Raw genomic sequence first — 18395 nt, 5'->3', positions numbered from 1 at the left:
GTGACTTTTTGGTTGTTTGCTTTAGCACCTTTCAACATACCGCATTATCACATTCATGCATGCCAAAACCCTCACTTACACTACTGATTACACACACCATTGTTAATTGCATTTAGGTTACTTTATTTAATAAATATATTTTGTTACTCCTTATCTCCACGTTGTCTCTTTTTTGTTAAGGGCTTTGAGCCGGTTCGTGACATCTGTGTGAATTTAAGTATGCTCCCTTTAATTCTCACTCTCCCTCACTCTCCCTCCCCTCCCGGAGAACCTGAGCCCTGAGACCTTGCCTCAGGACTACCTGGCCTGATGAGTCCTTGCTGTCCACAGTCCACCTGGTTGTGCTGCTGCTCCAGTTTCAACTGTTCTGCCTGCGGCTATAGAACCTTGACCTGTTCACCAGACGTGCTACCTTGTCCCGGACCTGCTGTTGTCCACTCTTTCTCTCTAACGCACCTGCTGTCTCCAACTCTGAATGCTTGGCTATGAAAAGCAAACTGACATTTAGTCCTGAGGTGCTGACCTGTTGTACACTCTACAATCACTGTGATTATCATTATTATTTGACCCTGCTGGTCATCTATGAACGTTTGAACATCTTGGCCATGTTCTGTTATGGATATATAAGGTGGATGCACCAATTTGTAAGTCGCTCTGGATAAGAGCGTCTGCTAAATGACTTAAATGTAATGTAAATGTAAATGTTATAATCTCAACCCGGCACAGCCAGAAGAGGACTGGCCACCCCTCAGAGCCTGGTTCCTCTCTAGGTTTCTTCCTAGGTTCTGGCCTTTCAAGGGTGTTTTTCCTAGCCACCGTGCTTCTACACCTGCATTGCTTGCTGTTTGGAGTTTTAGGCTGGGCTTCTGTACAGCACTTTGTGACATCGGCTGATGTAAAAAGGGCTTTATAAATGCATTTGCTTGATGATTGATTGAACTCCTAAACAGGCTTTATGTTGCAAATGTAATTAAGATAATACACTTCTATAACATTTGTAGTACATATTACAAATAGCTGAAGCCAATTGCAAACATCAGATTATCACCAGATGATCTCTCACTAAACCATCAATAGGCCTGGGGGAGGCCGCACAGCTGATCTCAGTTGCAACTAGTGGTGTGTATATTTGTGGATGACAAGGGAAGGCAGGCTTACCCAAATATTTGACCAATAAAAAATGTATATGACAAGTTAATTTATCTTTCGTCTCTTTATGTTTTCATAATTTTCTGTAAATTTGGAAGTGGCTGAATCTCCCCGGGGGAATCTTCTGAGCGAGGGAAACAGTGCCCCTCCGTCTCAGTATGTGTAGCCCATGTATCTGATGCTATCTGGACCAACAGAGTATGACATGTTGCCGGCGTAGCATTTGATTGACTCATGCCAGCAAGAATTTAGCACATTGATAAAATAATTAACCAATCAGCGTTGAGTTTAGCTCAACTGTGGGTTGTTCTGGTGCAGCAAAATGCCACTAAAGGTAAACCCTGTTTGGATTTGGTTTCACACCAGTAGGCTCACTAGCTAGCTAATTTAGCTGGTTTATTGTTGCCCATACGATGAAGTTAAGCGAGCAAGCATTTTAGCTAGGTAGCCTATGACAACAAAAACTAAAGGTTTACTGTATGACATTTTTATTTATGCACGCACAAAAACAGAACTCAGTATGGGCAGCCACATAATATCTAGCAACATTGAGTGGACTAAATAGCTTTTGGTAACTTTAAATTTGAATATATACTGTTAAACTAGGCAAGTCCTATTTACAATGACAGCTTAGGAACAGTGGGTTAACTGCCTTATTCAGGTGCAGAATAACAGTTTTTTCCTTGGCAGCTCAGGGATTCGATCTAGCAACCTTTCGGTTACTGGTCCAACGCTCTAACCATTGAGCTACCTGCCACCCCTTATATACACTGTATACAGTGCATTCAGAAAGTATTCAGACCTCTTGACTTTTTCCACATTTTCTTACAGCTTATTCTACAATCGATTTTAAAAAATGTTTCTCATCAATCTCCACACAATACTACATAAACACATTTTTTTTATTTTTTTTAGCAAATATATTAAAAATAAAAAACAGGTACCTTATTTACAGAAGTATTCAGACCTTTTGCTATGAGACTCGAAATTGAGCTCAGGCGCATCCTATTTCCATTGATCATCCTTGAGATCTTTCTACAACTTGATTGGAGTCCACCTGTGGTAAATTCAATTGATTTGAATATGATTTAGAATGGCACACACCTGTCTATATAAGGTCCCACAGTCTACAGTGCATGTAAGAGCAAAAACCAAGCCATGAAGTCAAAGGAATTGTCTGTTGAGCTCTGAGACAGGATTGTGTTGAGGCACAGATCTGGGGAAGGGTACCAAAAAATATCTGCAGCATTGAAGGTCCCCAAGAACCGAGTGGCCTCCATCATTCTTAAATGAAAGGAGTTTGGAACCACCAAGACTCCTCTTAGAGCTGGCGGCCGGGGACAAACTGAGCAATCGGGGCAGAAGGGCCTTGGTCAGGGAGGTGACCAAGAATCCAATGGTCACTCTAACAGAGCTCCAGAGATCCTCTGTGGAGATGGGAGAACCTTCCAGAAGGACAACCATCTCTACAGCACTCCACCAATCAGGCCTTTATGTTAGAGTGGCCAGACAGAAGCCACTCCTCAGTAAAATGCACATGGCAGACCGCTTGGAGTTTGCCAAAAGGCACCTAAAAACTCGTTGGCCTGAATGCCAAGCGTCATGTCTGGAGGAAACCTGGCACCATCTCTACGGTGAAGCATGGTGGTGGCAGCATCATGCTGTAGCTGATATAACTGTTTGTTCCATGCAATATTTGCTTTGTGGACTTCACCAGACAGATGATGCTCTCCGGTTTTGTGATGAAGAAAACGCTATGTGTAGTTGAATTTATTCCGCCACTGTGTGAATGTTGTCTTTTTGTTGTCATGGCCTTATTGTATATCACAGTGACGTATGAACTAATGTGTAATAGAGCAAACAAGGCAATTATCACAACCTCAGTGATTTTACCTACCCGCTGCTACTGATTGCAACCCCACTAACACAGTTGATCTGGGCCGATTCCGCCTGAGAGTCGGGGTACTCAGCTGAGAGTCAGACTCAGCCGATGTCATGTGGCCTGTATTACTTATGGCTAGGATGCGGGGATTAAGCTCTGGCCAATTCCGGTGTGAGTTATCTGGCCCAAGTGTATTACTTAGGGCCTGGGCCGATTCCGGTGTGAGTTATCTGGCCCAAATGTTTTACTTGGGGCTCAGGACGATTGGGGCTACTCTCTGGCAGATGATTACACGGGCTGCTTTATATAATTAACATTATGTGATCAAAAAATAGTCCTGTTGAAGTAGTATTTTAGTATTTTGATACTTTGTGCAAGGCAACTGATTAGTATGAAAGACTTTGTGGATGGGGCCTCTCGAGTGGCGCAGCGTCTAAGACACTGCATTGCATTGCAAACTATGTTGCTACAGATGCTGGTTTGATACCCGTGCCGGCCGTGACAAGGAGACCGATGAGGCAACACACAATTGGCCCAGCGTCGTCCGGGTTAGGGGAGGGTTTGACCGGCCACAATGTTCTTGTCCCATCGTCCTGTAGCAACTCCTGTGGGGGGCCAGGTGCATGAACGCTGACACGGTCACCAGGTGTACTGTGTTTCCTCTGACACATTGGTGTGGCTGGCTTCCGGTTTAAGCGTGCATTGTGTCATGAAGCAGTGCAGCTTGGTGGGGTTGTGTTTCGGAGGACGCACGGCTCTGTAACGGCTTTCCTCCTCCTCTTCATCAGAAGAGGAGGAGCAGGGATCGAACCAAAATGCAGCTGAGTTTGTAGACATGATTTATTAAAGAAAAAACACGAAAACACGAACTTGACTAATAAACTAACAAAACAAATAAACGGTGTAGACAGATCTGAACGACGGACTCACATAACACACGAGAACGCACGAACAGGGAATATAGCCTACACATAAATAAACTAAGAAACAAACCGAAAACCAGTCCCGTGTGGCGTAACGACATACACAAACACAGGAGACAATCACCCACAACGAACACTGTGAAAACACCTACCTAAATATGACTCTTAATTAGAGGAACGCCAAACACCTGCCTCTAATTAAGAGCCATACCAGGCAACCCATAAACCAACATAGAAACAGAAAACATAGAATGCCCACCCAAACTCACGTCCTGACCAACTAACACATATAACAAACTAACAGAAATAGGTCAGGAACGTGACATAACCCCCCCCATAAGGTGCGAACTCCGGGCGCACCAGCACAAAGTCTAGGGGAGGGTCTGGGTGGGCATCTGACCACGGTGGTGGCTCAGGCTCCGGGCGAGGTCCCCACCCCACCATAGTCAATCCCAGCTTCCATCTCCCCCTATGAATGTCCACCCTCATCTTACCCCCACAAAATCCTTTTGGTAACATCGACAACAGGGGCAGCACCGGGACAGAGGGATAGATCAAGACAGAGGGATAGCTCAAGACAGAGGGATAGATCAGGATAGAGAGGTATCTCAGGATAGAGAGGTAGATCAGGATAGAGGGGCAACTCCGGACTGAAAGGCAGCTCCGGACAGAGAGACAGCTCTGGACTGAGGGGCAGTTCTGGGTAAATAGCCACTCCGGGCTAAGGGACAGCTCATGACTGGCTGACGGCTCTCGATGCTCATGGCTCGCTGACGGCTCTGGCCGCTCATGGCTCGCTGACGGCACTGGACGCTCATGGCTGGCTGAAGGCTCTGGACGCTCATGGCTGGCTGAAGGCTCTGGACGCTCATGGCTCACTGACGGCTCTGGCAGATCCTGTCTGGTTGGCGGCTCTGGCAGATCCTGTCTGGTTGGCGGCTCTGGCAGATCCTGTCTGATTGGCGGCTCTGGCAGATCCTGTCTGGTTGGCGGCTCTGGCAGATCCTGACTGATAACTGGCTCTAGCGGCTCCTGACTGACTATCGGCTCTGACGGCTCGGGACAGACGGGCGGCTCTAATGGCTCAGGACAGACGGATGGCTCAGACTGCGCTGGGGAGAAGGGTTGCTCAGACGGCGCTGTGGAGACGGATGGCTCAGACAGCGCTGGGGAGACGGATGGCTCAGATGGCGCTGGGGAGACGGATGGCTCAGATGGCGCTGCGGAGACGGATGGCTCAGACTGCACCTGTCTGGCGGAAGGCTCTGACTGCTCCTGTCTGGCGAAAGGCTCTGTAGGCTCATGGCAGACGGGCGGCTTTGCAGGCTCATTGCAGACGGATGGCTCAGATGGCGCTGGGGAGACGGATGGCTCAGATGGCGCTGGGGAGACGGATGGCTCAGATGGCGCTGGGGAGACGAGCAGTTCAGTCATCGCTGTGCAGACGGCAGACTCCTGCCGGCTGAGGCGCACTGTAGGCCTGGTGCGTGGTGCCGGGACTGGTGGCACCGGGCTGGGGACACGCATCTCAGGGCTAGTGCGGGGAGCAGGAACAGGGCATACTGGACCCTGGGGACGCACATTAGGCCTAGTGCGTGGGGCCGGAACTGGTGGTACCGGACAAGGGACACGCATCTCAGGGCTAATGCGGGGAGCAGCAACAGGACGCACAGGACTCTGGAGACGCACAAAAGGCTTAGTGCGTGGTGCCGGAATTGGTGATACCGGGCTGGAGACACGCACCATAGGACGAGTGCGTGGAGGAGGAACAGGGCTCTGGAGACACACTGGAAGCCTGTTACGTGGTGTAGGCACTGGTGGCACTGAACTGGGGCGGGGAGGTGGCGCCGGAAATACCGGACCGTGCAGGCGTACTGGCTCCCTTGAACGCCGAGCCTGCCCAACCTTACCTGGTTCTATGCTCCCCGTCGCCTGACCAGTGCGGGGAGGTGGAATAACCCGCACCGGCCTATGTAGGCGAACCGGGGACACCATGCGTAAGGCTGGTGCCATGTACGCCGGCCCGAGGAGACGCACTGGTGACCAGATGCGTTGGGCCGGCTTCATGACATATGGCTCAACGCTCAGTCTAGCCCGGCCGATACGTGGAGCCGAAATGTACCGAACCGGGCTATGCACGCGTACAGGAGACACCGTGCGCTCTACTGCGTAACACGGTGTCTGCCCGTACTCCCGCTCTCCACGGTAAGTACAAGGAGTAGGCGCAGGTTTCCTACCTGACTTCGCCACCCTCCCTTTAAGGCCCCCCCCAAGAAATTTTTGGGGTGTACTCACGGGTTTCCAGCCTTGTCTCCGTGCTGCCTCCTCATATCGCCTCCTCTCGGCTTTCGCTGCCTCCAGCTCTTCACGAGGGAGGCGATATTCTCCAGGTTGATCCCAAGGTCCATCTCTTTCCAATTCGTCCTCCCAACTCCAGAGATCCTGTGTAGGTAGGTCCTGTTGCCGCCTTCCATGCCGCTTGGTCCTATGGTGGGTAATTCTGTCACGGCTTTCCTCCTCCTCTTCATCAGAAGAGGAGGAGCAGGGATCGAACCAAAATGCAGCTGAGTTTGTAGACATGATTTATTAAAGAAAAAACACGAAAACACGAACTTGACTAATAAACTAACAAAACAAATAAACGGTGTAGACAGATCTGAACGACGGACTCACATAACACACGAGAACGCACGAACAGGGAATATAGCCTACACATAAATAAACGAAGAAACAAACCGAAAACCAGTCCCGTGTGGCGTAACGACATACACAAACACAGGAGACAATCACCCACAACGAACACTGTGAAAACACCTACCTAAATATGACTCTTAATTAGAGGAACGCCAAACACCTGCCTCTAATTAAGAGCCATACCAGGCAACCCATAAACCAACATAGAAACAGAAAACATAGAATGCCCACCCAAACTCACGTCCTGACCAACTAACACATATAACAAACTAACAGAAATAGGTCAGGAACGTGACAGGCTCTCAACCTTCGCCTCTCCCGAGGCCGTACGGGAGTTGCAGCGATGGGACAAGACAATTGGATATGACGACAATTATGTAAAACAAATTGTGCATGGGTATAATTTGTATGTATAAAATGTATAATAGTAATATTTAAAATGACTAAATAGGGTAATTTTGTTTACATTTGTTTAAAATTGCATCGGGCCGCTTCTGGGGGGATTCTGGTAAGATGCTGGCAAAGTCGGCTGAATTCTGGTAGACGGAAGCGTCCCGATGTTTTTTTATCAACTGAAAATGTAGTCTATAAAGTTATTTTGAATGGCTTATATTGTTTGTCAATTAAGGTGAAACGTTTGATCAAAAATATAGGCTACTACTTCGATATTATTTTGCTCAAATAAGTATTTTTACATTCATCAAAAGCATTACGGTTTCCTATGCTACTGATAGGTCGATATTTCACTGGGGGCGGGAGTAGAGAATCTAGACCAGCTGTCTGGTATCATAATCACTTGACACAGTAACAACGAGAGATCAACTCATCTAATGGTTCATCCTTGTGGGTTTTATCGTTGCAATCAAGCTTAGTTTAGCTCGCAGGTGCATTTCATCTCCTGTTAGCAGCGTTTTAAGAAATCCAGCGGTAACCTGCAGGAGTGCGTTAAGTTCCGCCTGTTAGTTGAAATCGACTATCAGAAAATTAAATGTGTGATTTCAAACTCACTCAAAAACACAGTTCTTGATTTAAAGAACACATTTACACACACCATAAACATAAAGATATCCCCAGAAACTAGAAATAATAAAAACCTCTGAGCAACAACAATAACATGATTGAAAGAAATGGTAAGGAATGATGAGCGCCATTATAGACTGTGGCCTAAACATGGCTCTGACCTGGGGATGATAACCAGATGCCAGACAACCCTTCCTCTAAAGTAAGGCTATCATCCCTCTCTTTTTTCCCAGACAGAGGGCAGTTTCCCAGCCCTAGGGAGGTAGAGGAAGGGCTGATGAAGCTCCCCAAAATATTAAGCATGTTAGTGATAGGAGCCACGATGCACGACGCTGTCCCTGAATGTGGAGGCATAAAGAAACAACGTACCAGGATAGCTCCAATGATGGATGTAATGTAATTCACCAACAGGCTCAGCAGAATGAGCTGAATAGTAGGGGACGCTCCTCTCTTCATCAGGTTCCCTCCCTCTTTCTCTCCCTGTCCCTCCTTCCCTCCATCCCCTATACCAAACCTGGCCACCACCCTCAGGATGGACACACAGTAGAAAAAGTAGATTAGTCAGTGATTGCGAAAAGACAGACGTTGACTATCATGCCGCCTATTAAGCCTATCACAACACAGAGGTCGAGGGACATCAGCCAAGCCAAAGCCACACACACTGCCCTGTACCTCAGAGGCCTGTACTTCAGGTAGACCAGTGGGTGGACCATCGCCATCTAGCGCTCTACACAGATCAAGTCCTGGAGCAGAGGGTGACCGACGGTGACCAAGACGAACGTGTAGCTGCTAAATTGGAAGATGGTCCTCTTTTGACGAAGAGGTAGTTGAAGACTGTAAATGGAGAGAGAAGGCAGAAGAAGAGCTCCGTGACAGCCAGGTTGAGGGCAAAGATCTCCTGGGTGACCTGGACCAGAGGCCCCCCAGTGACCATCCACAGGTATCAGGTGTTGGTGACACAACAGTCTTCCCATGGAAACTTGGTGGTGTGGTTCGTCATTCGTCATGGGAGGAGTTTCTAGAAATCCTGGTTGGATTCCAGATTTCCTGTTAATTCCCTCACATTTCAAGGAATCTTCCAACCAGTATCTCTGGAAAAGTTACCAGACATGTAAAACCCTACCTAGAAGTCACATTATGATGACTTGCAAAGTGATGTGCAATTCCTGTTGGAATCCAACCAGAACATCCAGCTGTTGGAATTGTTATTCACCTGCAATTTGCATTGTGAATGAGGTTAGAAACATTGTGAGACTACGTAAACCATTCCAGTAACAGGTGCAAAGTTCTAACGCACTGATTGGATTAGTTTAGAAAACATAACATGATTTATCTTTGTGTAACATAACATTAATTTATCAATCTATCAACATACACTCAAAAACACACATATTAAAACATAGTTTTCAATCAACCTGCAATAGATCATTTTGGGAAATATGATAATGATGGGCATGGTTTTGGTTCAAAGTAATGTGTATGAGTTTCAGAAAATGGATGATTGCGACAATGATGTCTCTGTCACTAACAAATAGAGTCATGGGTGGTAACTCAAAAAAAGTAGTCTGGGAAATACTCAAATAAGGTTTTACACTAAGTAGTGTGTTAATTTAATACTAGTTCCAGTGTGTATATGGTCCCACTCTTTCAGTGTTGATTTAACACTGGAGAATTTGCTGTGAGTATGTTTGATCATGAGAACCTAAGATCCCAGCCCTTTTTTATTTGTATGTTCAAGTAATCAACAGACTTTCATTTAGAATAAAATGGCAACAAAAAAACACATTCATGAAACAAATGTTATCAATTTATTTATGAATAGAGCCCCTAATCTTGATTTCTATACCTTAATTCTAACTCTTCACACCGCATGCTTATATAATGGTAAGGCATTCACATTTCTCTCAAAATGTGTTAATAATTGAAAAAGGAATACACGTGTATTATATTTATAAAGTGGTAATCAAATCTATAGAGAGTGACTTGTTCACCCTTCATTTATGTTAAAGCACACATCAACACACTCAGCAAATGACAGGAGCAGCCTTCTAAAACCATTTGACTAAAAATACAAATACAAAGACAAAGAATTCAACAAACAAAACATCCTATATCATAGTCATTCCCAACTCGCTGCTATGGCAACATGTGACATGTGACCGCCGACAACCTATATAAGCAAATCACCAACAGCCGCCACCACAGTTCAACCAACCAATCCTGTGTCTCTCAGTACTGTAGGTGTCAGGTGAAGAGCATGTAGTGATGGGGGACTGAGGCGTTGGCTGTGTCTCAAATGGTACCCTATTCCCTATAGAGGCTCTGGTGAAAGTAGTGCACTAATATGATGGTATAGGGTGTCATGTTGGGTGGAACTCTGTCAAACAGTTGCAGTGACAGAAACATGTCATTGTAACCTGTCAAATCAGTGACACCACAGAGTTCAAAGAAGTCCCATTCCATTTATGGATGATTGACAGAACACAGAGATTTCCGACACATTCTTGAAGTGACAGAGCAGGGTTGGGGTCAATTCCTTTTCAATGAAGTCAATTCAGGAAGTAAACTGAAATTCAAATTCCAATTTACCTCAATGCTTAGCTATGAGACATTTTTTAAATTGGAATTTCATTTGACTTCTTCAATTAAACAAATTAAACAACCGTTGCAGCATTCCGGAAGCCTCACTGCCCCGCCCTCTACCATGGGCATCATCACACTCTTGCCACAGCGACACCAATCAGTGGTACTGCATCTGTACAGACCGACCAATGAGGAGGAAAAGGAGTCCTGCCAGCAGGCAGAAGGAGATGCCGACAGGGGCGAAGAAGAAGGATAGGCCGTAGTGGATGGTGAGGTCAAAGGTGGGACAAACAGAGGAGCGCTGGTGGTCAACGTAGACCTGCACCACATCCAGCACCTCCACCCAGAGCACATACATCACCACCACACCGAGAAGGAACAGAGCTGTGGGGAGGAGGGAGGGAGGGAAAGGTGGAGTAAGAGAGAGAGAGACAGCGGTAGACTGTATCAGATTGGCTGCAGCAGATATTTGTATTAGTGATGGTATTCATGAGCTCTTCATCTTCATACATCCCTTCAACAGAGATAAACTGTTGTGCTCAAGCCTATCTTGAATGTTGTATCCTAAAAATTATGATGATATAGGCCAATAACTCACCAGATGTCAGGAAGAGCACACCCCCAGCCTTATATAGACGGTGACTGGCAAATGGGGCGGCGCAGATGATGAAGAACCCACCTAAAACGACGGCAGCCACCCCAATTAGCATGAAGATACTCCAGAAGCCTCTGTAGACTGGACAATAGGAATGTCAATCATTGTTAGAACCATGGCAACCAGTGAGAGAGAGAGAGAGAGAGAGAGAGAGAGAGAGAGAGAGAGAGAGAGAGAGAGAGAGAGAGAGAGAGAGAGAGAGAGAGAGAGAGAGAGAGAGAGAGAGAGAGAGAGAGAGAGAGAGAGAGAGAGAGAGAGAGAGAGAGAGAGAGAGAGAGAGAGAGAGAGAGAGAATTCACAAGGGAATATTCTTTGGGTGAGAGTGTTCATGAGATGTTCTGTAGCATTCACTTCCATTCCTTTTATCTGGATAGCATTACACACAGAAAACGTTTAGCATACCCCCAATATAATGTCTTCAAATTATCTGTGTCACTCCAGTTCTGTGAGTTTACATTATGTTAAGTGTGTGTCCAGTCCACAATCCACAACAGATTAAATAAACATTACATCAATCTAATCCTGTACAACAGGATATTTATGTTTATCCTACTGAGTTTTACAGAGTCAGTGTGATGTTCTTGTGAACACCCTGAGCATCTCAGAGAGAGAGAGAGAGAGAGAGAGAGATAGACTTACTGATTGCGGAGTCATATGCGGTGGCGTTGTGAGTCTGTTGAGACACAGGAAAGGGGAAGAGGTAGGCGTGGGTGCAGACTTTAGAGTGGGGCTGATTGGCTAGGGAGAGACAAACAGGCCCATTGTTAGATACATTAAATCATTAGCAAATATCCTCTCCCCATCAAGGGCCCTTATATTACAAAGACAGCATATACTAGTCGGATCAATACAGAGACTAAACTGGCATAGTCTTCAGGTTTTATTGAATGCATTAAATTTGATAATTGAATTAAATCTAATCTAATTTGTACTCTTAATACTTTCTTTTTTATCTATTTATCTATTTATCTTCCTCCTCTCTCCCTCTCTCCTCTGCCCTGTGGAATTCAGCAGACCCTCGCCAGGTCGTTCCCTGAGCTTTAGGGTGTTTGTGACAATGACCCTCCCTGGATGTTCCCTATTAGAGATTTTCAACACATCTCATCAGATGAAAAAGGACTTGAATAACATCACATGATACAGCCTTTCCATTGAGTCACATGACATAACATCTCATGATAGGAGTCTCATACTACGTCAAAGCATCAGAAGTCACATTCGATAAACAAGTGATTCACCTTAATGACTTTCATGAACTGTTTGCATTGTTCTATTGTCCCTGTACTGGCCCAAATGTAGATGAAAGAAAGTAATGGGATAGAGTGAAAGAGAGTGAGAGTAGAGAATGGAGAGGTAGGGTTTAAAGCTTCAGTCATATGTGTTTCCCAATATCCAAACATGCATATTAACACATGCATTGTACATGCCTACTTTAAAAGCATTGGGGCTTTTTTTGTTTTCACACTTTGTCCGAGTATACAAACCAGCATAATGTGCATGGCCAAAACCCCAGTGTTATACTTAATACAAGTACACAGGAAATTGGCCAGTGTTACCTAGTGTTGATTTTTCTGTGTAACATTTCTAGTGTTGATTCAGGAGTTAAATTAACTCTCTAAGAGTGAATAACCGGTGTTGAATGTGAGAGTGTGATTGTGTCAATATTACTCTGCGGAGAGTAAAACGTTCCCGTCAAAACCACGTCCATTATCATATTTCCCAGCATGCTCTACTGCAGGTAGATTTTTAGGATTGTTTTAAATATCTGTGTTTGTGTACATTAATTGTTTGATTAATCTTATGCCACACAAAGACGAATAACATACATTTTTCTAAACTAATCCAATCAGTTAGTTAAATTTATTGCACCAGGTTACAAAAATGGTTGTTCCAGTTTAAATGGTGTTGGTAGTCTCTTTTATTAATGTTCCTAACCCTGACAGTCATTCTGCATGCAGCTTGCGGGGGAATAAAAATTCCAACTGTTGGCTGCTTTGGCTGAATTCCAATATGAATTACACGCCAGCATAATTTGACTTGCAGACCGCATGAGGCCTGTAAACCATGAGGTTCCTAACATCACTGTGATATGGTAAACTTGATCATCAAAGTAAGGCCTTGTAATATATGTAATGCATTTTCAAAAACAGTTTAATTAGTGATAACGTTCACCTACAGTCAAAACTCACTCGGTGAAGTCCAAAGGACTGAAGATGAATGAATTCAATAACCATGTCTCTGTTACAAACAAATGTAGTCATGGGTGGTAACTACAATTCCCTTGAAAAGGCAAGGCACACTTAGAAATTATATTGGAGGCATGGCTTAGTGGGCGACGTTGCTTTCAATTAGTTATTTTTGGCCAACCGTAAGTGGAAGTGTTGTATCAGTTTTAGTGGTCTATGGTTATGTTATTTAAAGTATGAGTGTGTCTGTTTTCAGCAATGTAGTCTTTTGAAATGGTTACATAAGCGCATGTAGCAATCAAAACATGTTAATGTTATTGTAATGTCCTTAACCCAACACTGAGTGACCTCATCAAGAGATAGACTTCTTGGTGTAATGGTTAAAGATACTATATGAGGTGTTATTGCTTTCACCATTGGTGTAAACTATATACACTTGCTAGTATTAAAAATAGCATATGAGGTGTTATTGCGTCACATTGAAAGTGTTAATTCATGCTTGAAAGTGTTAATTCACACTGTTGAAGTGTGACAGCGTCAGCACTAAGAACAGTGTTTATTTAATATTTTAAAAGTGTGGACCCATGTAGACACTTGCTCAGTGTTAAATTTAACAGAATTTGCAGAATATGTTATCTGACTTACTGATCCAGAACTTCAAGAGGGTGTCATCGTCCAGGTTTCCCCCGAAGGAGCACCTCCAGAAGAAGCCCTCGTGGTAGAAGGTGGTGTCCGGGGGGAACCCCATACCGGGTTCCACCAGAATCATGTCACCACGCTCAGGGAAGATAATAATAGTAACACATTAGTAGAACACTCCATCTTAAGTCCTTCATATTACAGCCATAACAATGACATTATAACATGTCATAAAAACTCCTAGTCGTCTTCACATTTTGCCTGGTATTTTCTTTTCTAGCATTAGCCATAATGTCATGTATTATGTCGTACCTTGCCAGCTGGTTCACATAAATGTTGTCATAGTATATGGTGCAAGTGCTACAACTGCTGACTGTAAGGTCAAGGGTCACGCTGAGGGAGCACCTTTAGCTTCCTGTGGGGTTGTGGGAAGTGTGTTGAGTCAGAACCGAGAGTCCTTTCTAGCTAGAACAGCTACTTTCATTCCCCCTTTCTCTCCTATTCCCAATGTCTCTCTTTTGCTTTCACTCTGCTTCTCAGTGCTCTCTCTCTCTCTCTTTTGCTCTCACTCTGCTTCTCAGTGCTCTCTCTCTTTTGCTTTCACTCTGCTTCTCAGTGCTCTCTCTCTCTCTCTTTTGCTCTCACTCTGCTTCTCAGTGCTCTCTCTCTTTTGCTCTCACTCTGCTTCTCAGTGCTCTCTCTCTTTTGCTCTCACTCTGCTTCTCAGTGCTCTCTCTCTTTTGCTCTCACTCTGCTTCTCAGTGCTCTCTCTCTTTTGCTCTCACTCTGCTTCTCAGTGCTCTCTCTCTTTTGCTCTCACTCTGCTTCTCAGTGCTCTCTCTCTCTCTCTCTCTCTTTTGCTCTCACTCTGCTTCTCAGTGCTCTCTCTCTTTTGCTCTCACTCTGCTTCTCAGTGCTCTCTCTCTTTTGCTCTCACTCTGCTTCTCAGTGCTCTCTCTCGCTCGCTCTCTCGTTCTCTCGCTCGCTCTCTCGCTCTCTCGCTCTCTCGCTCTCTCGCTCTCTAGGACATAACACTGAGGATATGTCTATGTGCAATATGTCTATTGTCTTTAACAATACTACAACATGGGTACATACAGTGTACGTGGTTTGATAGTATGGATATCATGCAGACATTCCTTTGTCATTGCTCATTGTGAGGACCTGGATCTGCTGTAGTGGGTGATATTTGATATTCAACTACATATCACTGTGGTGTTGTAAATACTGACGTTTGTATTTCTATCACTCAGGAATCCAACGTGTCTCATTTGCTGGATGGTTGCAGAGCAACTGCATTAAACAGTGTATGGTTTCACTAGAAGCCCCTAGGGAGGCATGTACACTGTAGTGGGGCACGACTTTCTCTAGGGACGGGGTGGACATGTTCCCCCACACATTCAGAAATTGCATTTTTGTCCCCCCCAGTTTTATCAATATTGTTGTTGTTTTTTAAACTGCGACTGTGTGCTTTAGGCCTTCAACAGACTACAACAGATTACACTGACAGCGTCATTGCATCAATGCTGCATAATAAATTCTGCAGTCAAACTCTTCATTATGTAATCAAAAATTGTGAGCAACAAAAGTTCAACATTCACCTTTTGCTACTATTTCTGCCAGGTCTACTCATACAATTTGATGCACACATTGGATAAATCCAACGTATGCACCACACAGAACACAGAACACACTGCAGCTTCCTCTACAACCCAATGCTGCAAGGCAAACGCAGCATTCCATGGGAAATGAATGTACTTCTGGTGTACCAAAACGCAATGACACTGTCGGTGTAATCGAGGCTGTTTGACCAGGCAACCAATAGTTTTCTAAAGCCAATGAGGCATGTTGAATTAGTTTTCTTCCTATGAATTTAGCTCTAGTATTTGAACGGTTTGAACAGTGACAAAACCACACATAATGACTGGGGGAAATGAATTGATCTTCTGCTCTAAGAAAGATGAAATACACAATGATGCTGGTGATCTTCCTTCTGCTTTCCTGAACCTGTCAATACCTCTCTGATGCATTTCAATCATTCAAGCATTCTCATTCAGACTTAAATTTGGCATTACCTGATTTGACATATTTTACTCTAAGGCCAGATTAAAAAGTATCATCAAATAATTCGGTCCATGTTATCACTATTTTAAAACAAATATGTCTTAATAGGGCAGTAATATAATACAGGAAATGCTTTTCAGAGGAATTGACTGTAGGCTACTTCAGCATTGTAAAGGGCTGCCCCACCCCCCACCCACCCACCTCTGGCTCATATTGTAAAGGGCTGCCCCTCCCCCCACCCACCCACCTCTGGCTCATATTGTAAAGGGCTGCCCCACCCCCCACCCACCCACCTCTGGCTCATATTGTAAAGGGCTGCCCCACCCCCCACCCACCCACCTCTGGCTCATATTGTAATGGGCTGCCCCACCCCCCACCCACCCACCTCTGGCTCATATTGTAAAGGGCTGCCCCACCCCCACCCACCCACCTCTGGCTCATATTGTAAAGGGCTAATGCAACTAATTATATAAACAGCAAGGCTTTGTTTAGTGGAACCAGGTTTGACCTTGACCACGACATCACTACCTCTAAGGAGACTCCAACCAAAAAAGGAACAACTTTCCTTGACTTCTATGGTCTATAATCAGTCTCTGACCAGCTGAACCTCCCAGACTACCCAAACCCACCCTAACCCTAACCTCCAACCCCTAACCCTTAATTCAGCAAATAGAGACAAAACAATAGTCTTACCCAATGTTACCCCCAATCTTACACCAATGGCTTCCTTTTTCATCTCCTTTGTTTGTATTTTGTGACCACTGATATAAAGAGAAAAGAGGACCAGGAAAAGGAACATCCCAGAGAGGCTACACCAAACCTTTCCTAACTTTCACCTGCTGTTTCCACCTGCTGTAGTGCTGGTTGTTTCAATGAAAAGTTATTACTTTGTCATTATTACATGATTATTACATAGATAATAATTAGTGGACTATAGTATATACTAGGTAAATATTGGACTAAAATATTTGAAGTATAACAACAGAAAATCCCATGACTGTAATCAGAAAGCTCCATGTTCCTTACCTCTATGGTAACACCCCCAGGTCCTATGGTTCTGTTAGTTTCTTCGTCGCATGTCTCAGAGGCCAGGAGCCAGTAATCTGTCCCGAAGGAGAGGAGGACAAACATGGCCGCCAGAGCCCCGAACAACCCCGCGAAGAACAGAGCCACACTCAGCTTCATGGTGCAGGACAGGCCAGACACACAGTGCCACTGTATGGAGACCCTTGGCCCAATCAGCTAGCCCTGTATGTGCGTGTGTGTTCCTCTGAGAAGTCAAGCACACTCTTTTCCCGCAGTCGGAGTGTGTCTGTCAATGCTGGGTCCACTAACACACTTCTATAGCTATGTGTGTATATTCCCAGTGTCCCAATATATTCCAAGCTGAGATTCTTTCTCCAAGATGGAATTCACTATGCTGTGTATTGGTCTTATCCTGGCTCTTCTCTGTTTGTCTCTTTGTCTCTTTGTGGGCTGCTGAGAACGGGAATGGGCTGGGCTGGGCTGGACTGGGCAGGAGGAGATAGTCAGGGAACTCACAGGGGCGTGGATCCCTCTCCCTGTGCTATTTTGGGGGGCTGATTGAAGGTGCCTGCTGCCCACACTCTCCCGACGGTCACAGGAGTGGTCTGGGGTTAGGTGGGGGGGGTCCAACACAGAAATATGTACCAGCAACTGGACACCCCCCACATGCACAAGAAAATCAAAGATGGAGGGGGTAAGGAGTGAGACTGAAACGTTGCCTCCCCCAAGTTAAAGCCCATCACACACACACACACACACACACACACGCACACGCACATGCACTCGCACACGCACACACACACTCACACTCACACTCACACTCACAACCCCAAGCCATCTCCCCATGGTGGGATGTGGCGATAGTAGGTGGTGGGTATTGAAAACAGGACGCGTCACTTCCATGGGATCCACAGTTGTCATCTGACTCCATGACAGCAGAGACACAGATGATGTGAGGCCAGACTCTCTTATCTTCTCTGAGATCTGGCTGATAGAACGGCCGGGGCCTCCAACGTTTTATTACTCCACTGGCATCTGTACAGTTTAATTGGCTTGGCAGCATACCCTACTGTAATTTAATATCACACGTAATACTTTAGCACAGTTATAGCAGTGAGTGACCCTTCTGATTGGAAATAAACAAAGTACTGAACACTCTGAGTGTAGGATGGTGCAACATATTGGTAATGGACTGAGTAAGTTACCCTATACACTTTAAAGCGATTTGAGAACTTGTAAAATCGCTGTATAAATAGAGAGCAGTATTACTCTATAAACAAAAACACATAGCTATTTTCCAACCAGTCTGTAGCCAATGGCCTGGCTGAGTGTGAGTGGAACTGAGCTTAGCTGGCTGCTCATTAGCGTGTAACAGGGATATTTAGCACATTGCCCATAGAAACACACTGCCATACACGCACACACCACACACACTCACACACACGCCACTCACACGCACACACACACACACACAGGGATATTTAGCACATTGACAATAGAGGCACACAGCCTAATTAGCACAGTGCTGCCACTGAGGACACAGGAAGCCAACTATGGGCTTTTCTCTGCTTCTC

At 45.1% G+C, this 18395-nt stretch overlaps 1 protein-coding gene across 1 annotated transcript; it reads right to left on the bottom strand.

The window, feature by feature from the left end:
• Positions 1-9453: 9453 nt before the first annotated feature.
• LOC129816774 (transmembrane protein 182-like) lies at positions 9454-17800 on the bottom strand. Its single transcript, XM_055871656.1, has 5 exons — positions 16822-17800; positions 13738-13870; positions 11546-11644; positions 10850-10987; positions 9454-10635 (listed from the first exon to the last, which is right to left on the bottom strand). The coding sequence occupies exons 1-5, from the start codon at positions 16978-16980 to the stop codon at positions 10409-10411; spliced, it is 756 nt and encodes a 251-aa protein (XP_055727631.1). The 5' UTR covers positions 16981-17800; the 3' UTR covers positions 9454-10408.
• Between the last annotated feature and the right edge of the window lie 595 nt (positions 17801-18395).

This window comes from Salvelinus fontinalis, chromosome 19, assembly GCF_029448725.1.
Source record: "Salvelinus fontinalis isolate EN_2023a chromosome 19, ASM2944872v1, whole genome shotgun sequence".
In the NCBI taxonomy this organism is placed as follows: Eukaryota; Metazoa; Chordata; class Actinopteri; order Salmoniformes; family Salmonidae; genus Salvelinus; species Salvelinus fontinalis.
This window is presented reverse-complemented; position numbering and strand designations above follow the sequence as displayed.